General features: G+C 42.0%; 1 protein-coding gene across 1 annotated transcript in view; it reads right to left on the bottom strand.

The window, feature by feature from the left end:
• Positions 1–23,231, bottom strand: part of LOC107076077 (NACHT, LRR and PYD domains-containing protein 12-like) — a 703,435-nt gene extending 680,204 nt beyond the window's left edge. The window contains exons 1-6 of the mRNA XM_069180182.1: positions 22,871–23,231; positions 20,197–20,324; positions 16,795–16,908; positions 11,739–11,852; positions 6,714–7,011; positions 6,214–6,286 (exon numbers count right to left, since the gene is read on the bottom strand). Coding sequence (XP_069036283.1) covers positions 6,214–6,286; positions 6,714–7,011; positions 11,739–11,852; positions 16,795–16,908; positions 20,197–20,255 — 658 coding nt within the window. The 5' untranslated portion in view covers positions 20,256–20,324; positions 22,871–23,231. The remainder of the gene's footprint in view (positions 1–6,213; positions 6,287–6,713; positions 7,012–11,738; positions 11,853–16,794; positions 16,909–20,196; positions 20,325–22,870) is intronic.
• Between the last annotated feature and the right edge of the window lie 1,191 nt (positions 23,232–24,422).

Raw genomic sequence — 24,422 nt, 5'->3', positions numbered from 1 at the left:
AAGTCCCGGGTTCGAGCCCCAGAGGGTGCAGGGGCCGACCTAATGCGGCAAGGGCGCCCGCCTGAGCCCCCGTTGCGTTACATTGGTGTCAGAGCGGGGCGGGATAGCCCTTCGCCGGGGACGGCGATTTAAGCGGGGGAGAGTGTAACGCTTACGGCCGACAGGCACTGTGTAAGAGCCGGCGTACCAGAGCGGGTGACGTCACCGCCCTTCCCTGTGATAGCAGGACCACAGCTACTGGGCTGTCGAGAGATCTCTCTTTAGCTCACGGGGCTAGGTCGCTGCAGAGAGACGCGGAAGTCCCGGGTTCGAGCCCCGGACGGTGCAGGGGCCGACCTAATGCGGCAAGGGCGCCCGCCTGAGCCCCCGTTGCGTTACAATACGTTGTTATGTTATATGTTGGGAGTGTACAGTATTACAACACAGGTTAAGTCTTAGCACTTTCACATTGAAAAAATAAGTATGCTATGTTGGTGGTTATATAATACATCGTATAAGCATTCTAATTATTCTTGGCTTAATTTGTTATGTATTTTGTGTAACTATGCGGCAGTGGGAGGAGCCGCGGTGAATGAGTGAGTCGGCGCCCCGTCTGTGAAGTTAGTGAGAAAATGCACCGTTATGTGAAACAGCGCAGCACCGTCGTGTAGAGTGGCTCCCAGGCTGGACTTGCCCTGTCTAACCGGGGTCTAGCCTGGAAAAAGACCCCGCTTGGTGGCGGGGACCAGACTGGATTTACCTTGTTTAACAGGGTCCAGTCTGGGAAAAGGAAGGGAGCGCAAGGCCAAAATAAAAATTTTAATTGTGGAAAAATGGAAAGCCTGCCCCGGTATAGAGACAGGACAGGACAGGCTAAAAGAAACAGCCTCACACTCGGTTACAATCACTTCCGGGACTGCCCGTGCACAGATACTCACCCTGCTTATCCTTTTCGGGGAGGTGCTCAGTGTGCCTTTAAAGAGTTCTCACAGCTGCCGCCCATCTTTCATTAGTGCAGCTGTGATTACAAAGGATTACACTGAATACACCCCCCGCATGTAGTGCCACAATTGTTAACTCACATTTTAAGGTTATTATTATATACTATATTATCTAAGGCGGTGCTCAGGTGCCATGAGGGGAAAAAATCATTTGTAGGACTTTTTCTCACAGTTTTTATCTTCTAATTAGGTCTTCATAAACTCTTACAGTATGTAGGAATTTGCATACCACTCTTGTGTAGGGCAGGCTTCATAATGGATTTATAAGCAGCATGAGCCTTTGCTGTTGGAGGAAGAAGTAGATGGGTAGAAATTCACATGGGGAACCAGTTGCAACAACAAAGTAGAGCATCTGGACCCCAGTGTGCACTGAGCTCAATTTAATGAGGGTTTCTAAAGATAAGAAGACTGAAGAGAAAGTACAAGAGCAAGATCTGGTTCAAGAAACCCAGCTGAAGCAGCAGTGGAGTTTACATGATCAAGGTCTCAGAACTCCACAAGAACACGTGCTCCAGCAGCTAGGAACAGTTAACTGAGGATCAGCAGCTGGCTGTCAGAGTTGGGCTCTTGCAGGAGCAGCTGCAGCAGTGAGTTTATCTTACAGTAGCAGAGTATAATGAAGTGCAACAAGCACAGGTAAAAAAGATATTAGACCAACAGAGGACATGTGAAAAAAGAAATGAATATTGTAATGGAAGCTAAAATAAAGTTTTTTTCAGCACTACCACAACAAGGAAACAGTAAAATTGAAATCTTGGACCTTGAAGAGGCTACTTATTAAAACAGTTTAGTTTTTTTAGCTGTATAACAGGGCTCCTGGATCTGGGCACCTAAGTATATATTAGGATACCAGAGGGAGATGTATAGATACTCTAAATACCCGGGGAGAATGTGTGTTCAATCAGCAGGAGGTTATTAGGGGACTGGTGTCTCCTGTGTGAAGGCAGGTTTAACTATGTGAGTATTCAGGGAGTGAACTGTCCTTGTCGGCTCAGGACAGTCAGACCCTGAGCTGGTACAGTGTTTCTGTGTCAACCTGCCAGTAAAAAACAAGACAGAGTGGGCAGACCAGCCAAAATGGCTCATTTCACTACTTTTTTCATAAAGTACAAGAAAGCCATACAGTTAAAGTTCTTAGAGTTAAAATGGTTAAATACAATGATATACAGTAGGTCCACATGCAACGCAAAAGATCCAGTCAAGTCAAGTCAGGAGTTAATGTGAGCAATTCCCTAATATTCAGCTACCATCAAAGGGGAATCTGTCACAGACTCCTTAGGTTTTAAATGCAATTCTAAGTGATTTAAATTGACCATTTTTTCCCTTCAGCGCAGTGTTCAGCAGGTGACAATTTAAAGAGTCAAAGCATACAGCATTGGGAGACCCTGAAAGAAATTGACTATTTTAGTCCTGAAAAAAGCAGACTATGAGTGGACCTGATACAGGTACATCCTTTTCCTTTGTTACATAAGGCTCAACATTATCCTCTGCACATCATCTTGAGCTTTTTTGCTGAAAATTGTGAGAAACCTGTAATGTAGTTATGTCAGGGAAACACTTCAGTGATTTGATTTTATTAATTACTGTTTATTTTCTGTTTCATTACTGAACAGTACAGTGTAGGGTAATGAAATGTATACATGTAGTATGAAATGTAATATATTGATACAGCTGTTTGAAGGAGCTGGTTTGAGGTGTCTAAGAATTTAGAGACAGTGGTTAACATCTATCTAATGAAAACATTCATGCAGATCTCAGATGCTTTGAAGAAACTGAGGTGCTTTCCGAGTTGTAGTGGTACTGACACCAGTGGTGTGACATGCTTGTCAAGATCACTGTCACCCGTAAAGATCAGCTTCTAGTTATTTAAACCGTATTCAGAGAGTTTGCCATTCTGTTGTTTTTAGGAAACTCTGATTTCCTGTATAGAGAATCCCTTGGTTAAAAACAGTCTCGCCTGGTCAGAAGATATATTTTTAGAACAGGGGGACAGGTTCAATTCACAGATTCCCATTCCCTCAAGAAGACAGCAGCTACTCAGCTACAGTTTCACATAAGTTCTCACTAACTGACTGGTACTGACCAGAGCAAGGAAATCAGATCATATCATCCTTGTTCCAACAAAGCACCATCTCAGGCAAGCAAATTCCACCGAAAACTTTAAAATAGATCTTAAAACCCTTCTTTACCAGCAAGCCTATCAACTTTTACTATTACTAATTTCCTATCTTTTTCCTTCTTAGTTATTACGTTCCCTGAGTTCTTTTTTAAGCTTTTCTTTTTGTGAAGTACATTGAGATTCACTGGAATGAAATATGCTATAATAAAAATATTGTTATAGTTATTATTAGAGATTGGAGGTCATTCTCTTTAGTGCAGAAGGAAGGTCTATCTCTCTTATTGCTCTGTACAGGTGTTATATAGCAGTACAATACTTAGTCTGGGGTTTTTCTGATTGGTCAGGTGTCTCTAATTGTGTTAACACTCAGTTATATTCTTAGCATATCTTTACAATTTGGCGGTTGTGATGAGCCCTGGGACAACACAGCTGCAAGGTGCAGTCTCAGTCAGAGCTCGGGAACAGGAATCTACAGGGAGGCCAGGCTAATAGGGAAATGCTCTCCAGACAGAGGGGACACAGGATGCCTGGCAGGAAGGAGACTGGGAAGAGAAAAGTACCCCGACAGCCTGAGAGAAAAGGGTGAAGAAGAAAAAGAGCCAGAAAGGCGGCAGGAAAGAGGACAAAGAATTTCCCTCACGGGATCAATAAAGTATCTATCTATCTAAAGAAAAGAAGAATTAAAGTGCCAGAGCAGGACTCTTAGGGACAACAACAGGATGAGGCTGCACGGGGAGAGCCCTGAGGCCCTGGACAACGGAAGCTGCCTCCTGGAAGTGGTTCAGAACTGCTGGCGAAGGAGGCCAGCAGAGAAGAGTCCAAGGCTCCAGGGTGGAGGCCGGAAGCTGCTGTGCAGTCAGAAACTGGGTGCTGCAGGGCAGAGAAAATCTCTAGTTGGAACAAACTAGAACTGGAGTCAGAACAGACTGATTCAGCGATGAAAGGTGAGGGTAGTCAACATCCACCCTAGTGATCTCAGCCCTGGCAAATCAGCCTGTAGACAATAATTGGGCAGCCTCTGCATCAGAGAGGAATCCTGTGTTGTGCTTCCAAAAGAGGAGGACACTTGGATACCTCGGTCTTGGAACGGATTCGTGGTGCTGACCTCCAAGGGAAAACAGTGATTCAACTTCGGAGTGGAATCCTGGTGTCGAGAACCAAAGACAGGGGTGCAAACATGCTTAGAAATCCAGGGCAGGACGGGCACCCAGAGAAGCCACTGAGGCATCTGCCCAGGGAACTGGAGAACAGGAGTGCAGACAGGACAGGTGAAATGAATAAAAATGAAGCTGAGAACTAAAAGCACTGTTTTAGTATAGTACAGAAAGGGAGTGAAGAGGGCGAAATGAACAATGACAAAGCACTGTTAAAGTGGTGCCTCAGCATTAAATAGGGAAAGAATAACTGAGTAATTAATTGTTAATTACTACTTAATACAGATCAGTGAAGGAAAGTCTGGTTTGTGCAGCTGGTCCTGGAAAACTGGGAGCCCTCATGAGAATGTAAGTTTCCCAGGGCAACAGCTAGCTGAGAGACACCATATTGGTATAGTCATAACAGAGCTATTATAGAATTAATAGTTATTAGACATTTTAAAGCTGTTATTAAGGATTTCTAAAAATCATACTTTTGCTTTCACCATAATAACACCCAAGACAATGGGTCAGACCTCAGTAATCTTCCAATCTGTATGATCACCCAATGACGGACCTAGAGGGTATCTAGATATTTCTGTTGACATCCCAGGCAATCACCAACTGTAATTTCCTGTTTTATAGGGTTGCACACAAATCATTTAGTTGCTTTGCTCACTGGCTCAGCTTTTCTCTCTCCAGCTAACCTGGCAATCGTACTTTTCCAACAATGTGATTGCTAGCAGTCCGAGTCAGGACTTGTGCATGTCAGGGACGTCCAAAGGGACTAACCGTGGGGAGCAGGAGAGCGGAAAAAGACCCATATGCATAGCAGCGAGATGGGAAAAAGGCCCGGGCTCATTAGTGCAAAGAGTTCAGGAATGCCGTATAGAAACCTATGCCCTCAGGGAGCGGACGTGGGGCGCCCTGGTGCTAGGCGGGTCTCAGGACATCCGAACGTCAATGCTGAGCGAGGACAGAGTGCAAGACCCGGAAATATATAGCCCATGGGAAAGAGAGGAACCGGAAGGACAGCAGACCGGAAACTAGGGACAGGACAGAGAAGGAGCGCCCTCTGGCTGCAGAGGGCGTGACAGTTCAAAGACTTCAGGTTGAGAGAGTGCAACAGTAAAAAACTGAAGAAATCTTGTTTTTCACAAACTGATTGTTATGTTTTGCCTTTTGGGCTCTTTTGTCATTATTCTGAATATCCAAGCATCTTCAGTAAAAAGCTGCAGCTCAGACGAACCTTGTCTTCTATTGTCTTACTTTGCCCGTAAGCAGATGACTGTGCACAGATGGTTTTAGAGACTGGAGTTCAGTAAGATGCTAACTTCCTTGCGGAGTTGTCATCAGTAATGTGAGGCAAAATCATTCTCTTCCTCTCTCTCTCCACCAGGACACTCCCAGCACAGAGCAAGCAACTGGAGAAACTACAGCATGAACCTTGCTCAGCTCTGACATCAGCAGGAAGTTCAAATTCATCCAATGGCCACAAGTTCCTTGATTTAGGAGTACAAAACTTCTATATTAACACTATAATTCTCTTGGGTTTAACTATTATTTCACTTGTGTTTAATAAAGTAGTTCAGTATAATAAATGCATATTTACTTGTCTTTGAGAATATGAATGTGATTTAACCACTGATATATCTATGACACTGAGATTCATATAACCTACAAGTTAGACAATAATAATAGTTGATATATTTTAGCTTTGTTATTGGCTCATCTTTAACCCCTGAGTGAATGATCAACAATTCATATTAAAGCAGATTGATTCACAAATATATTATTTTATTCTTGTTGGTTTGTTATGCATGTTTTAGTGTTGTATCAATAAAGTGTAGACTGTATATTTAGAATCTGTGGGTAAGACTTTAAATTATTATGTTTACTTGATTCAAGTTGCCAAAGCACACTCATTCACACACAGAGACCTGGTGTGTCCTTCTCCTGAGAGACACTCTCAAACACTAACCTGTTTGGACAGTCTCCCGGAATCCTCCTGTGCAGAAATCCTCAGGTTCACCTGTCACAGCCCTCCTCACATCCTGAACATACAAAGCAGAGAAAAAGGTAAGACCTCTGGAAGAGTTACAATTGGCAGATTTAAAGGAATCAAGAGATCTGAAGCTTTCATAAAGACAGAATGACAGCATCCATACTGAAACAGTTCGACAGTAAGAATAAGAGACTATCCCTCAGTGTTTTTGTACTGAGATATTGAGTTCTGGTCACTAATGTTTTACACTGTATAGTTCATGTGAAATAAACACCACACAGATATTCAGCTGCCCTCAGTGATGAGTGTGTATCAATTCAGCCACACGGGTCACTACAGATCTGTGAGCACAGGGAACAGACAGCACAACACAGAGACACAGAAGCACTATGAATCAGCTGGTGAAAAGTGTGTCAATATTCAGCACAGGTCTGATTTCAGAAAGTGTGACTGAAGTCTCTTACCTGTGTCATTACCTGTTCTGACATAAATATGGTGTCATGGCCCCTGTGTTCCTGCACTGAACACAGACTGCAGATGTGAGTCTGATCAGTCTTACAGAACAGCTCCAGAGCTCTGTGGTGCTGCTGACACAGACTGGGCTCCTGGTCTCCACAGATGTCCACCAGTCTGTGTCTCTGCAGGGCTGGAACTGTGTAGTGCTGTCGGACGTGTGTCTCACAGTAGGAGGCAATGCAGGTGACACAGTGTTTCACAGCTCTGAACTTCGTCTCAATGCAGAAATCACAGGACATGTTTTCATGCCCAGCAGATCTGTGAGTAAAGAAAATAGTCAGAGATCTTCACATTGTGCCTTTAACTCAGAGACCAGGAGTCACAGAAGTCATGTTGAACCCCTCTATAATGATTCTTGCAAAAACAAAATGCAGGGCACAAGAATTCAGGACAGGAGAAATAAGACATGGAAACACCCATAAAGAGTTCAAGACAGGAGGAGGGAAAGACAGAGCTGAGGACAAGAGGAGAGACAAACACAAACAAACACAGAGCTGAGGACAGGAGAGACACACACAGAGCTCTGGACAAGAGGAGACACACACCCACAATTTAAAGTAAATTGTCTTATTCATGTAAACAGATTGATATCCTGTTTTTGTTACATGTTTTCTTGATTAAGAATGTGTGTTTTTCCTAAATCACTTTGCTGTGACACAGTCTGTCCTCTCAGGAATATATATTATTTTGTCTCTGAAATTATAGGTTTACTTCTATGAATTTTAAAAATTAACATTTTATCTAGATTTAAAATTGCATGTGATATACATTATTCTAGAAAATAGCAAAACCAGATGATTTAACTGAGAAATCTAACTAGTCCTGCTATTTTTTTTATTGTTTAGAGTTTCCACCTTCCAGCTGCTGAAGTGCGATGCTTTATGGTGGAGAAACCATTTCCCTGATCTGAGGTCTCATTCTGCTGTACCAGTACAGACAATGAGATATTCCAGGTGCTTCATATTCTTCCTTCTGCTCTGTCATGATTTGGCCAGAGTACTGTGTGCTGAGTGTGCAGGAGTCTTAATAGGTCACTCTTCAAGGACACAGAGATTGGCCCTGTTGACCCTGTTCTCTCCAGCTTGACTCTGTGAGCAGCACCAATATATTTTTTCATTAATCTCCTCTCTCCACACCTGTTAATGCCTATATGGTGAGCACCGGCTGTGCTGGTATTGAGGTTGATCTCTCTCTTCACCTTCAAAGGCACAGATGTGTTTTGAGAAATCCAGGTTCTATATTGTGCTGCTCGTCACTCCTGTATTGAATTACAGCTCATTGATCCTCAGCACCTGTGCTTCTCTGATCATGTCTACAGTGGTTATCCATTAATCACGAGAATATACTAGTAGTAGAACTGTGTTTTTATTTTCAGCATTTTTGTGCAACCTGGGTGCAATTGACTGGGTTCTGGAGATGTGAATATTTTTAGTGCAAAACTGAACATAGAAACTAGAATGAGCTTTTTTTGACACAAAAATGTGTTGATAAGCAGCTGCTTCTATTTTTGAGAACTGTTGATTAGACAGTGGATTCTGTCACTGGAAAACTCCTGTTCTGCAGGATTAATAAATCTGGCTCTGTTGACCTCTGGTTGACCTCTGTTGATTTCTGGTTTGGATTCTAAAACTGTCTTTCCATCATATTTTCCTCTCCCCACCTTGACACTAGGCTAAAGTACATGGCCATGTGTGACTTCAAACACACACTTGGTCAGTGTTCAAGTGTCTCTGCTGCTGCCATTGTGATGTTCATGTGTGACTTTGCTGGTACTGGGGTTGATCTCTCTCTTCACCTCCAGCCTCACAGCCCCATTCCCTCTTCATGGGCTGAAAAAAAGAGCCTGCAGGGGGTAGCACACAGTCCCAGTGTGTGAACATGAGCTGGAACTCCAGGGTGTTTCTGTTGGCTTCCAGACTGGAGCAGCTCAGAGGACCTGGAGTCACTTTTCAACTGGAGAGGCAGAGCTGCTAAGCTGAAGTCATACATTGATCATGTTGCTGGTGATGTAGGTATAAGTGATAAATTAGTAGTGTAGTAGTTCAAGTGGGGAGCTGCAGCAACATACATAAGCTGCAAAGGAACAAGTAATAGGTTTATTCCAGCTGAAAAGAGAAGAAAGGAAACACAACGTTTCGGCCGTGGAGCCATCTTCAGGAGCTTTCTTCTTCAGGACACCTGAAGAAGGCTCCACGGTCAAAACGTTGTGTTTTCTTTCTTCTCTTTTCAGTATGGAATAAACCTATTACTTGTTCCAATCAGCAGTGTATTTTACCTGGGATCTTCTTATCTCTTACTATTTTCATCATTCACAGATTATATATTCAATTTAACTATGTATAAATCCTTCTCTGGTCCACCTTAAATTACAAATCTTACAAAAGCAGCAGGAATTCAACACAGCCTGAAGGTGAAAAAATGAAAAACCCAGCAGGTACAAATAGGGCTCCTGATTTACACAGCTAGACTACAGTCACTAGAGGAGCCTATTCAGCCTGTCCAGCCAGTTTGGTAATTATTAGCTAATTGTTTCATATATCATTCTGTGTTTTCCTGAGACACCAGGGTGTCAATATCAACCACATGGCTGTGTTGCACGTTCCACACTCCAACAACTCTTTGTGTAAAGAAGGGCCTCCTATCCTAGGTTTAAAATGCTCTTCTTTGCAGTTTCAACTCATGTCCCTATAGACTGTGTCTATATCTTTAGGATTCTATAATCTTGAATCAGACTCCCCTTAGTCAATCCTATAAGACTACAAAGGTTCAGTTCTTTTAACTATCAGTGTTAGACATTCCTTTGAGCCCAGGATTGTATCTAGTTGCTCTTCTCTGGACTAACTGCAGAGCAGTAATCTGTTTGTTAACAAAATTGTTTACACATTGACCAAATTCTTAGCAAAACTGTAAATAAAATGAGGCCTCACTAGTGCTTTATTCAATTTCAACAAAATGTAATTCAATAAATTCCTTGCTTTTAACTAAACCTTACTTTGCTTTTAAATATAAACTAACACTCGGTGTGTCATTTATATTGTTTCCACACACTGTCTAGAAGTATATTACATTATTCATTGCAGGCATCAAGTGTTTACATGACCCTACCAGTGTCTGTCTATCTCCTACCACACATTACCCTGCTGAATCTGACCTGACATGACTACAGGACTCACGCATAATTACAGCTCCCAGCACCACCATCAGCATCAGGTTGACATCAATGTACTGTCAATACAACTGACAGGGAAATCAGCTCTATAAATCCAGGTTTATCTTATTGTGTAAATGGATTGAGTGTCCTAGTGGAGCTCCTCTTCCTCACTCCAGTGGTTGATCTGTTGTCAATTCAGTGTTCATGGACACACAGCTGGGAGCTGGTTCTATAGATCTCTGCTTCTGTCACACATGAGGTGAAAACAACTTCAAGAGCACAGACATGTTTTGAGGAATCCAGGTTCTATATTCTGCTGCTCATCACTGCTGTGATCAATTACACCTCTCTGCTCCTCAACACGTGTGTCTGTGATCATACACTATCTGCATTGGATGTAGCTTTAGACTTTAGTAACATTTTTTGGCTACAACATCTTTATCCTTCTCACACTTTGCTCAAAATTAAGTAAGAAAGGTAGAGATGATTCAGAAATCTATACCTCGGAGTTGCGAAGGCTCCACCTCTGAACTCTATTGGTAGAATCATTGACCCGTCACTCTTCATGGACAAAAAACTGGGCCCTGTTATCCAGGGTCTCGATAAATCGACCCTGAGAACAGCATCAATACAGTTTTTTCATGAATCTACTATCTCCACACATGGACAATGGGCTGAAGGACGGTAACCATATGCATCCCATCAGAAACACTCTTGTTCATTGTACATGTGTCTGTCGATAAATACTGTATGTGATGTTCAGGAGAGGCTGTGTTGGTATTCAAAGGCACAGACATATTTTGAGGAATCCAGATGATGCAAGCATCTCATCCTATGTTTTCTTTTTAAATACCAGAGTATCGGTATCACCCACACCCAGCTTACTTCTTCTACTCTCCAACTACCGTTTGCGTAAAGAAGGGCATTCTTTTATTTTAAAATGCTTTTTAGTTTTCACTTATATCCCTCAAATTGTGTATCACTGTTGATAGTGATTCAGCTCACAGGGTTGACTGCATCACTGTCTTTAGAATACTATGATCTTGAATCAGTCTCCCCTCAGTCACTCTTATAAGACCGGACAGGCTCAGTTCTTTTAACCCTCAGTGTTAGACATTCCTGTGAGCCCAAGGCTGTACCTGGTTACTCTTCTCTCGACTAAATGCAGAGCAGTAATCTCCTTGTCACCAAAACATTGTACCCAGTAAGCAATGTCTAAAAAACACTGTTCAATATTATAAATGAGGCCTCAATGGTGTGTTATACATTTTTAACAAAATGATCTTCAGTTAATCCATCTTTAACTACTGTATATAACCTAACATTCTGTGTATCTTTTCTATTGCTTTCACAAGTTGTCAAGCAGCATATTATTTTATTCTATACAATGCAGGTTTCAAGTGTTTTTCTGCTCCTACCAGTGTCTGTCTATCTCCTAGTGCACGTTACCCTGTTGACTCAGACTGCACATGACTACAGCTCGTACTGATCAGGTTCCACTGTGAGGACGAGGGGTTTTACGTTCTAATCAATAATTATAATATTGGAGTGATGGACACGCCCTTATTGACAATAATAATTACAGCTCCTGACTCCACCATCATCATCAAGTGGTCATCAATCTGCTGCCCATACACCTGACAGGGAGCTCAACTCAATAAAACCAGTTTGACATTACTGTTTTTAATTTCAGCATTTTTTAGCTGTCAAGTTTTTATTCTTCTTAAGCTTCTCACAGAACAAAGGAAATAAGAAACGGAGAAGTGATCCAGTTCACACAATGTTATCTCATGACCAACTGACAGATACACTCCATGGACAACAGTGACCTCACCTGGGGTCAGGATTGAAGTCTCCAGCTCTGAAGTGTGTTGGATGTTCCATTGAAAAGTCACTCTTCATAGACATACAGCTGGGCACTGGTGACTCTGGTCTGCCCAGCTTGACCCTGTGAACAACAGAGACAGATAAAAAGATCAGGTTGTGCACACCAAACACCTAACCTTGAACTGACTGAAGCTCACTAACAATAATGAGAAAATGTACTGACGGGGAGCTCATGAAAAACAGAGAAAGGCAGTGAAACAGTGAGGTAGAGAACAGGAACATGACTGGGTTCTTGAGATGTAATGCTTTTCAGTGGAAAACAGAATATAGAAACTTTCATGAGCAGCCTTTTGGAAAATGAAGTCATTTTTTAACATGAAAAGGTACTGTACACATTAGCAGTGTCTTCTGCTTTGAATTTGAAGAACTGTTATTGAGACAGCAGATTGTATCACTGCAATTCTCTCGTTCTGCAGGATTAATAAATGTCTCTCTGTTGCTGCCATTGTGAAGGTCAGGGGTAGCTGTGCTGGTATTGTTGTTGACTTGCTTCTTCTCCAGCCTGAAAGCCCCTTTCTCTCTTCATGGCCTGAAGGATAGAGCCTGCAGGGGGCAGCACACTGTCCCAGTGTGAGAACATGAGCCCAACCTCCAGGGTGATTCTGCTGGTTTCCAAACTGGAGCAGCTAGAGACTGGAGTCACTTTTCTACTGGAGAGTCAGAGCGTTTTGGCTGAAGTCACACATTATCATGTTGCTGCTGATGTTGTTGGTCTGAGTGATAAATCAGTAATACATTTTACCTGGGAACTTCTAATCTCTTACTGCTCTGGTCCTTCACAAGTTCAGATCAAGAATTCAATTAAATTACTAATTAAATCCTTCTATGGTCCACTTTAAATCATAAATCTTGTCAAATAAACAGGAATGCAATGCAGCCAGAATGCAAAAAAGTGAAAGGCAGCAGGTTAAGGTAATATCCTAGATTCAGATAGCTAAACTACACTCATTAAAGGATATCTCTGAGCCCTTCTGGCCAGTTTGGTAGATAGTAGTTAATTGATCCTAGGATCTCAGCCTGTGTTTTTCTTGAAAGATACCAGGGTATCAGTATACCTACATGGCACTGTTGCTTGTTCCACACTCCAACATCCCTTTGTGTAAAGATGAGCCTCCTGCCCTCAGTTTGAAATGCACCTCCATGCAGTTTTCACTTATCGCCCTCACACTGTGTATCATTGTTAATTCAGCTCACTGGGTTGACTGCTTTAGTGTTTTTAGGACCTTGAGGTTGATCTCTCTCTTCACCTTCAAAGGCACAGATGTGTTTTGAGAAATCCAGGTTCTATATTGTGCTGCTCGTCACTCCTGTATTGAATTACAGCTCATTGATCCTCAGCACCTCTGTTTCTCTGATCATGTCTACAGTGGTTACACACTGCTCCATCCATTAATCACGAGAATATACTAGTAGTAGAACTGTGTTTTTATTTTCAGCATTTTTGTGCAACCTGGGTGCATTTGACTGGGTTCTGGAGATGTGAATATTTTTAGTGCAAAACTGAACATAGAAACTAGAATGAGCTTTTTTTGACACAAAAATGTGTTGATAAGCAGCTGCTTCTATTTTTGAGAACTGTTGATTAGACAGTGGATTCTGTCACTGGAAAACTCCTGTTCTGCAGGATTAATAAATCTGGCTCTGTTGACCTCTGGTTGACCTCTGTTGATTTCTGGTTTGGATTCTAAAACTGTCTTTCCATCATATTTTCCTCTCCCCACCTTGACACTAGGCTAAAGTACATGGCCATGTGTGACTTCAAACACACACTTGGTCAGTGTTCAAGTGTCTCTGCTGCTTCCATTGTGATGTTCATGTGTGACTTTGCTGGTACTGGGGTTGATCTCTCTCTTCACCTCCAGCCTCACAGCCCCATTCCCTCTTCATGGGCTGAAAAAAAGAGCCTGCAGGGGGTAGCACACAGTCCCAGTGTGTGAACATGAGCTGGAACTCCAGGGTGTTTCTGCTGGCTTCCAGACTGGAGCAGCTCAGAGGACCTGGAGTCACTTTTCAACTGGAGAGGCAGAGCTGCTAAGCTGAAGTCATACATTGATCATGTTGCTGGTGATGTAGGTATAAGTGATAAATTAGTAGTGTAGTAGTTCAAGTGGGGAGCTGCAGCAACATACATAAGCTGCAAAGGAACAAGTAATAGGTTTATTCCAGCTGAAAAGAGAAGAAAGGAAACACAACGTTTCGGCCGTGGAGCCATCTTCAGGAGCTTTCTTCTTCAGGACACCTGAAGAAGGCTCCACGGTCAAAACGTTATGTTTTCTTTCTTCTCTTTTCAGCATGGAATAAACCTATTACTTGTTCCAATCAGCAGTGTATTTTACCTGGGATCTTCTTATCTCTTACTATTTTCATCATTCACAGATTATATATTCAATTTAACTATGTATAAATCCTTCTCTGGTCCACCTTAAATTACAAATCTTACAAAAGCAGCAGGAATTCAACACAGCCTGAAGGTGAAAAAATGAAAAACCCAGCAGGTACAAATAGGGCTCCTGATTTACACAGCTAGACTACAGTCACTAGAGGAGCCTATTCAGCCTGTCCAGCCAGTTTGGTAATTATTAGCTAATTGTTTCATATCTCATTCTGTGTTTTCTTGAGACACCAGGGTGTCAATATCAACCACATGGCTGTGTTGCACGTTCCACACTCCAACAACTCTTTGTGCAGTTTCAACTCATGTCCCTATAGACTGTGTCTATATCTTTAGGATTCTATAATCTTGAATCAGACTCCCCTTAGTCAATCCTATAAGACTACAAAGGTTCAGTTCTTTTAACTATCAGTGTTAGACATTCCTTTGAGCCCAGGATTGTATCTAGTTGCTCTTCTCTGGACTAACTGCAGAGCAGTAATCTGTTTGTTAACAAAATTGTTTACACATTGACCAAATTCTTAGCAAAACTGTAAATAAAATGAGGCCTCACTAGTGCTTTATTCAATTTCAACAAAATGTAATTCAATAAATTCCTTGCTTTTAACTAAACCTTACTTTGCTTTTAAATATAAACTAACACTCGGTGTGTCATTTATATTGTTTCCACACACTGTCTAGAAGTATATTACATTATTCATTGCAGGCATCAAGTGTTTACATGACCCTACCAGTGTCTGTCTATCTCCTACCACACATCACCCTGCTGAATCTGACCTGACATGACTACAGGACTCACGCATAATTACAGCTCCCAGCACCACCATCAGCATCAGGTTGACATCAATGTACTGTCAATACAACTGACAGGGAAATCAGCTCTATAAATCCAGGTTAATCTTATTGTGTAAATGGATTGAGTGTCCTAGTGGAGCTCCTCTTCCTCACTCCAGTGGTTGATCTGTTGTCAATTCAGTGTTCATGGACACACAGCTGGGAGCTGGTTCTATAGATCTCTGCTTCTGTCACACATGAGGTGAAAACAACTTCAAGACCACAGACATGTTTTGAGGAATCCAGGTTCTATATTCTGCTGCTCATCACTGCTGTGATCAATTACACCTCTCTGCTCCTCAACACGTGTGTCTGTGATCATACACTATCTGCATTGGATGTAGCTTTAGACTTTAGTAACATTTTTTGGCTACAACATCTTTATCCTTCTCACACTTTGCTCAAAATTAAGTAAGAAAGGTAGAGATGATTCAGAAATCTATACCTCGGAGTTGCGAAGGCTCCACCTCTGAACTCTATTGGTAGAATCATTGACCCGTCACTCTTCATGGACAAAAAACTGGGCCCTGTTATCCAGGGTCTCGATAAATCGACCCTGAGAACAGCATCAATACAGTTTTTTCATGAATCTACTATCTCCACACATGGACAATGGGCTGAAGGACGGTAACCATATGCATCCCATCAGAAACACTCTTGTTCATTGTACATGTGTCTGTCGATAAATACTGTATGTGATGTTCAGGAGAGGCTGTGTTGGTATTCAAAAGCACAGACATATTTTGAGGAATCCAGATGATGCAAGCATCTCATCCTATGTTTTCTTTTTAAATACCAGAGTATCGGTATCACCCACACCCAGCTTATTTCTTCTACTCTCCAACTACCGTTTGCGTAAAGAAGAGCATTCTTTTATTTTAAAATGCTTTTTAGTTTTCACTTATATCCCTCAAATTGTGTATCACTGTTGATAGTGATTCAGCTCACAGGGTTGACTGCATCACTGTCTTTAGAATACTATGATCTTGAATCAGACTCCCCTCAGTCACTCTTATAAGACCGGACAGGCTCAGTTCTTTTAACCCTCAGTGTTAGACATTCCTGTGAGTCCAAGGCTGTACCTGGTTACTCTTCTCTCGACTAAATGCAGAGCAGTAATCTCCTTGTCACCAAAACATTGTACCCAGTAAGCAATGTCTAAAAAACACTGTACAATATTATAAATGAGGCCTCAATGGTGTGTTATACATTTTTAACAAAATGATCTTCAGTTAATCCATCTTTAACTACTGTATATAACCTAACATTCTGTGTATCTTTTCTATTGCTTTCACAAGTTGTCAAGCAGTATATTATTTTATTCTATACAATGCAGGTTTCAAGTGTTTTTCTGCTCCTACCAGTGTCTGTCTATCTCCTAGTGCACGTTACCCTGTTGACTCAGACTGCACATGACTACAGCTCGTACTGATCAGGTTCCACTGTGAGGACGAGGGGTTTTACGTTCTAATCAATAATTATAATATTGGAGTGATGGACACGCCCTTATTGACAATAATAATTACAGCTCCTGACTCCACCATCATCATCAAGTGGTCATCAATCTGCTGCCCATACACCTGACAGGGAGCTCAACTCAATAAAACCAGTTTGACATTACTGTTTTTAATTTCAGCATTTTTTAGCTGTCAAGTTTTTATTCTTCTTAAGCTTCTCACAGAACAAAGGAAATAAGAAACGGAGAAGTGATCCAGTTCACACAATGTTATCTCATGACCAGCTGACAGATACACTCCATGGACAACAGTGACCTCACCTGGGGTCAGGATTGAAGTCTCCAGCTCTGAAGTGTGTTGGATGTTCCATTGAAAAGTCACTCTTCATAGACATACAGCTGGGCACTGGTGACTCTGGTCTGCCCAGCTTGACCCTGTGAACAACAGAGACAGATAAAAAGATCAGGTTGTGCACACCAAACACCTAACCTTGAACTGACTGAAGCTCACTAACAATAATGAGAAAATGTACTGACGGGGAGCTCATGAAAAACAGAGAAAGGCAGTGAAACAGTGAGGTAGAGAACAGGAACATGACTGGGTTCTTGAGATGTAATGCTTTTCAGTGGAAAACAGAATATAGAAACTTTCATGAGCAGCCTTTTGGAAAATGAAGTCGTTTTTTAACATGAAAAGGTACTGTACACATTAGCAGTGTCTTCTGCTTTGAATTTGAAGAACTGTAATTGAGACAGCAGATTGTATCACTGCAATTCTCTCGTTCTGCAGGATTAATAAATGTCTCTCTGTTGCTGCCATTGTGAAGGTCAGGGGTAGCTGTGCTGGTATTGGTGTTGACTTGCTTTTTCTCCAGCCTGAAAGCCCCTTTCTCTCTTCATGGCCTGAAGGAAAGAGCCTGCAGGGGGCAGAGCCCGAACTCCAGGGTGTTTCTTCTGGTTTCCAAACTGGAGCAGCTAGAGACTGGAGTCACTTTTCTACTGGAGAGTCAGAGCGTTTTGGCTGAAGTCACACATTATCATGTTGCTGCTGATGTTGTTGGTCTGAGTGATAAATCAGTAATACATTTTACCTGGGAACTTCTAATCTCTTACTGCTCTGGTCCTTCACAAGTTCAGATCAAGAATTCAATTAAATTACTAATTAAATCCTTATATGGTCCACTTTAAATCATAAATCTTGTCAAATCAACAGGAATGCAACACAGCCAGAATGCAAAAAAGTGAAAGGCAGCAGGTTAAGGTAATATCCTAGATTCAGATAGCTAAACTACACTCATTAAAGGATATCTCTGAGCCCTTCTGGCCAGTTTGGTAGATAGTAGTTAATTGATCCTAGGATCTCAGCCTGTGTTTTTCTTGAAAGATACCAGGGTATCAGTATACCCATATGTCCACACTCCAACATCCCTTTGTGTAAAGATGAGCCTCCTGCCCTCAGTTTGAAATGCACCTCCATGCAGTTTTCACTTATTGCCCTCACACTGTGTATCACTGTTGATTCAGCTCACTGGATTGACTGCTTCAGTGTTTTTAGGACCTTGAATCTGATGTTCAGAGAGAGGTTGTTGTCCTGGCACCAACCAAGAACCGTATCGTTTGCAAACTTAATGATTGATTTTTTTTTTTGTTTTGGCAACACAATCATGGGTGAATAAGGAGTAGAGGAGAGGGCTGAGCACACAGCCTTGGGAGATTGCTGATATTCAAAATCAGGGTGGAGAACGAACTGGTGCCTACACTTACCACCTGCAGATGACCCATCAGAAAATCCAGGATCCAATTGCAGAGAGGGGAGCTTAGTCCTAGGTCCTGGAGCTTGGTGACAAGCCTTGAGGGTACAATGGTGTTAAATGCTGAGCTGTAATCAACGAACAGCATTCTCACATACGTTTCTTTCTTGTCTAGGTGTGAAAGGGTAGTGTGTAGAGCAGTGGGGATGGTGTCCTCAGTTGATCTGCTCTGTCGGTATGCAAATGACAGTGGGTCCAAGTTGTCAGGCAGTGAAGAGGTGATATATACTTAGATCAGCCGCTCGAAGCATTTCATGATGAGTGATGTGAGTACAGTGGGGCACAATGGTGGTTTTCTTGAAGCAAGAGGGGACTGTGTATTAAGTAAGGGAAAGATTGAATATGTCCGTCATCTGCCAGCTGGTCTGAGCAAGCCTTCAGAACACGTCCAGGGATAGCGTCGGGGCCAGGGGATTTGCGTGGATTAGTCTTCCTGAAAACGTTATACACATCAGCTCTGGAGACAGACAGTGGGTATTCCCCCTATTTAACTGGGAGTTCCTTAGCTGGTTCTGTGTTATGGACTTCGACCCGAGCATAGAATGAGTTTAGTTCATCAGGGAGAAAGGCAGTTTGTGTCATATTGCTGGGTTGCACTCTGTAATCTGTGATGGTGTGAATTCCATTCCATATGTTCCAGGTGTCTCGGTTATCGTGATAGTATGATTCAGTTTCGCTCTATAGTTATATTTAGCTTCTTTGATGGCTTTTCTCAGGTCAGATCTGGATTCTTTGTACTTGTCCATGTCTCCAGAGTTAAAAGTCATTGTTCTAGCTTTTTTGATTAGTGCATATTTCTCCATTTTCCCATGGTTTCTGATTTGGGTATGTGCGAACTGTAATTTTGGGGACAACATCTTTGATGCATTTATTGATATAACCAGTAGCATAGTCTGCTTACAGGTTAATGTCGTTCCCGGCAGCTTCACGAAAAATCTGCCAATCAGTAGTGGCAAAACACTGATGTAGAATAGAATCCGATTTGTCAGACCAGCACTGAAAGGTCCGTGTCGCAGGCTTCTCCTGCTTGAGTTTCTGCCTGTAGGCAAGAAGTAGCAGAATGGAAGTGTGATCGGATTTGCAAAAGGGAGGTTGGGGGAGGGCTTTGTAGCCATTCTGGAAGGGAGTGTGAATATTATCCATCGTATTTGTTCATCAGGCAATTATTATGCAGATGCAGGTTAGGCATGGTTTTCTTCAGGTCCGCGCCATTGAAGTCACCTACTGTGATTAATGCGTCCTCAGGGAATACGTTCTCCTGTCTGTGTTGGTGTCCAAATAATTAATTCAGGGCTCTTGTGGTGTTTGTCTGTTGTGGAATATACACTGCTGTGAGGACCACCAATGTAAACTCCCTCCGAGACAGAACGGGTGGCATTTTATTGTCAGGTGTTCAAGATCTGGAAAGCATGACAATGAAATAGTCTCCACAGGTGTGCACCAGTTATTAACCATCAAGCAAACCACTCCACCCTTGATTTTCCTCGAGTCCATTGTCCTGTCCTGACAGTGGACAGAAAAGCATCTCGGGAGGATAGCAGTGTCCGGAATAGACGCATAAAGCCAGGTTTTGGTAAACGCTAGCTCAGAATGTGGTATATAATTTAATGTGGTATATAATTTACCTCAAACTAAGGTATACACCCAGACACAGTGCCATTCCCACAACATGCATCCCTCTGGGATCTGACACTGAGCATGCATGTCCTGACAGCACTTGACAAAACACATGGAACACAAGACCCAAGACAGCAGGGCCAAGAGACCTCAGCTACTACAGTCACATAACTAACAACAGACATGGGACAGCAGGAAAACCTACGATAACACAGACACATCCTTATAGCTTTGAAGCCAGACAGATTCGGTGTCAGAGTCAATCAGGTCCCCAAACACAAGAACACTCTCTTACCTCTCAATTTCACGGCCCAGTGCTCCATCTTCAGCCTCAGGCTCCTCAGAGAGACTCATTTCAGAAGCTGTTTCCCTCCTGAGGATCAGCAGAGGGTCTCAAGGACATGAATTTGATACAAGCACAACCTGCCAACACATAACAGAAAGTGAGAAACTCTCACATCTCAAATCACAACACTGACACATTCTCACACACTGTACTGCACAATAATAACACTGAAACACTCTCACACACTGTACTGCACATTATCTACACTGACACACTCTCACACACTGAACTGTACATTAACAACACTGTTAAACTATATTCACGTTCATATTACCAACTGTGATGCCACTATGAGTGCAGAAGTCTGTCATACAATGTTGCATTATTGACACTATTCTCTTTATGGTTTAAAAATAAGCACTTGAAATTATAGCACATAAAGGCTGCACAACTATCAGTGCAGCTTGTTTTGGTGCATTTGTGCACTCAGTTGAATTTATGTTTGCCTCAGTACAGGGTTTTGAAAATTTCTGCATTCATGTCTTTGTCATTTTTCTCATCTTATTAATGATCTTTATCTTGGGGTTTTTCCATACACAATAAAACTACATAGTATTTTGACACACAAGATTTAAAACAACAAAATCCAAAAACCTCAAGGTACTTATACAATGAACTGAATAAAAGCACTATGCAATCTTATCCACTACAGTCAGCACTTCTGTGCCCTGTCATTTTAAATCTGAACACACTGTAGCGAATGCGAAATAAGCAGCATTTAAAAAACAAATCCAGAGCATGATCCTATGGACACAAGGGTAGGATCAGCAGGCTGCATTGGCAGCTCAGGATTTGCATCGGACTGGAGTGTAGCGTTGCTGATGACGTCGTTGGGAGATGCGGAAGTCTACTGGGAGCGCAGGATGCGTTAGGTATATCTTTGATAGGAAAATTAGTAACATTCCTAGACTTACATCTTGAATTAAAGCTGTTTTAACGTAGTTTGCCGACATTGTGCTACTGTCCAGGTGATAATGGGAGGAAAGGTTTCGAATGGGAGATTTGCAAACATGGCGGCGAATGTGCGCTTGCCGATAGCAGCCCATTTATTTTAAAACAGGAGAAATAACAAGATGGTCAAACGCCAGCTGTTTGGGAATGACGGGTTGACAACGGTGGGTCTTGGTCTTGGGAAAGGCCAGATGAAGCTGGCAGATGTTGAAAAGCGATGAAGAGTCAGATTAATGGCTAGCTGGTACTCAGCTGGTTCCTGGCTGAGATCAAACTGTGCATTGGAGCAGCAAACAGGAATATTGATTGTATGGTGTAGGCAGCGTCGTAGTCCTGTCTATACAAGGATGCACACGAGGGGGGAGAGGACAGCGAGACAGCAAGACAGCCAGACTCATCCAACAGACATGCACAAGAGAGAGAGAGATCTCGTAGGTATTTATAGCATTTTGGGAGAGGAATAGATGTCAGAAGCGATTGATAATTACTGATGGCTGAGTCTGATTGAACGTGGTTGTAGTCATCCCTCCTGAACCTTCGTTATAAACTCCATCTAAAACAAAAGTTATTAAGACAACTAACCAAAGGCCTCACATAACAGAATCTACAGCTCAGTGAGCCAGTGTCATCAAATACTGCACATCACAATCTTCACAAAGCTGATATTCAGGGAATGGCTGCCTTTCAGAATCCTTTTATAACCAAGAACAATGCACAGAAACACAAAATGAGCACAAAATCTTCACTTCTGAGCAGTGAACAAAATAATAAGATCTGACTAATCCTATGTTGCTGTTATTTCTACAACTGGAATGAAAAAATATACATGTCTGATGTATTCACTGACATACAGTATGAAAGACTGCTTCCAAGAAGTAGATGAAAACTGTCTCATAATGTTACATTAGTGTTATTCTGTGAGTGATTAAAAATAATGAAACTTTAACACAACTGCTAACTGTATGAAGAGGAATGCAAGGTGATGTCTGCACATGGGCTGAGAACAGGTAACGGGAACAATGTCATGGAAACAGTGACGAAAATCAGACCAGCATACATTCTGATAAACAAGGGAAACAGCATCAGGAAGGAGGAACAGTGGGCACAACTCACAGCTCACCGACAGGGCTACATGGACACCTAACAGGATCACTACTAAAAACAACAAAACGACAGCCTCTAGAATTACCACAGCACTGAATCTACAGCTCTGTGACCAAGCCTCAAAAATACTGCACATCATGAGCTTCACAAAGCTGGCATATAAGGTCGGGACACCATGCAGAAATACCTTGCAACCAAGGCTAGTGTGAAGAATTTTTACAGATGTTTGTGTACATAATGAATATTATTACTTCATAATATTTTGACCAAGAAGCATTAAAACAACAAACTTTAGAAACTTCAATGCTGTCAATACTTTTACAAGGCACTAAGAAAATGCTCTCTAAGTATAAAAACACTGACGCAATCTTATCCACCACAATCAGCACTTCCGCTCTCCGCCATTTTAAACCTGAATGCGCTGTGAACCATCTCAGCAGCTCCATGTGTCTTCACATGGCTGCAGACAAGGATCAGTTTCAGAATGTACCGCTGGACTACCCTGTACCAATACATGAGAGAGGTGAAACAGTGCTCACTTCGATACATTTATTCCTGATAGACTCACCCAGGGTGATGTGAAGTCTCCCCTGAAGTCCTTCTGCTCTTATAATCTTCCCTAAACTGTTTTCAGGCTCTCAGACTCTACACCCAGTGGTCTGAAGTTTGAATTCTGGTAAAACCTCTTGCTCTCTCCCTCTGCCACCTTCCGCAATTACCACACTTCAGTGTGTTTTTAATGGAGGAGTAAGTTTAGTCCCTCTCTACTTGTACCCGACTGCATCTACCCTGCTTCGCTCAAAATGGCGAAGTAACAGAAATATACTTTCTGTTTCGATAACGTAATGTATGTTTTTAATCAGGAAGCACTGAAGGAAAGAAGAGCTGGTAAAAACAGGCTCAGTTGCTCTGCGCTGAAGGACTTCCTGTAAAGTGGTTTTGAGCGTACTTGTTCCACTTTAATGTATAAGACAGCACTGATGATACAGATCTGTCGTGTCAGACAGATGAAAGCTTGTACTGCACCTGCTAATGTACAGGACAAAATAATGGAGAAACCTATTGACAACAGCACCTGTAATTTGAGAATTTATGACAACTACAAATAATTTACACATTTCATACTAATTTCGATATTATTTACTAGTATGTTTTTGCTGTAAAAGCAGTCTAGAAATCAACACATACAACAAAATACGAGTTTCTCAAGCAACATGAGTAAACTAACAGATTTTGAATGGGATTAAACAGTTGGTGCCTGAATCACAGAAGCATCTGTCACAGAAGTGGCAAAATGATTTAATGTGTCAGGAGAACAGTGATGAAAATCATACCAGTATACAGTGCATCAAACAAGGGAAAACACCATCGGGGAGGAGGAAAAGTCAAAGCTCATCGACAGGGCTAGATGGACACTTAACAGGATAGCGGCTAAAAGCTACAAACAACAGCCTCCAGAATTACCCCAGCACTGAAGCTACAGTACCCAGTCTCAACAAATACTGTACACCTTGAGCCTTGTAAAGCTGATATTTATGGTCAGGACACCATGCAGAAACCCCTTGTAACCAAGGACAGCGCAAAGCAAAACATACTGTAACTTGTTGTAATGAACTAAGAACCTGCAGTTCTGAGCAGTGGAAGAAAAAATAATTGTTTTTTTATTCTTATTCCTGCAATTGGACTGTACTGAAAATTAAATAAACTGACAAACTCTCACACACTATACTACACATTAATACCACTGACATACTCTCGCACACTGTACTGCACATCAACAACACTCACACACTGTACTGCACATTAACAACACTGACACACTCTCACACATTGTACTGCACATCAACAACACTCACACACTGTACTGCACATTAACAACACTCACACACTCTCACACACTGTACTGCACATTTACAACACTGACATACTCTCGCACACTGTACTGCACATTTACAACACTGACACACTCTCGCACACTGTACTGCACATTTACAACACTGACACACTCTCACATACTGTACTGCACATTAACAACACTGACACACTCTCACACACTGTACTGCACATTAACAACACTCACACACTGTACTGCACATTAACAACACTGACACACTCTCACA

Source organism: Lepisosteus oculatus, chromosome 18 (genome assembly GCF_040954835.1).
Source record: "Lepisosteus oculatus isolate fLepOcu1 chromosome 18, fLepOcu1.hap2, whole genome shotgun sequence".
NCBI classification, from domain to species: Eukaryota; Metazoa; Chordata; class Actinopteri; order Semionotiformes; family Lepisosteidae; genus Lepisosteus; species Lepisosteus oculatus.
The sequence above is the reverse complement of the archived record's forward strand: the minus strand, read 5'-3'. Positions and strand labels throughout refer to the sequence as shown.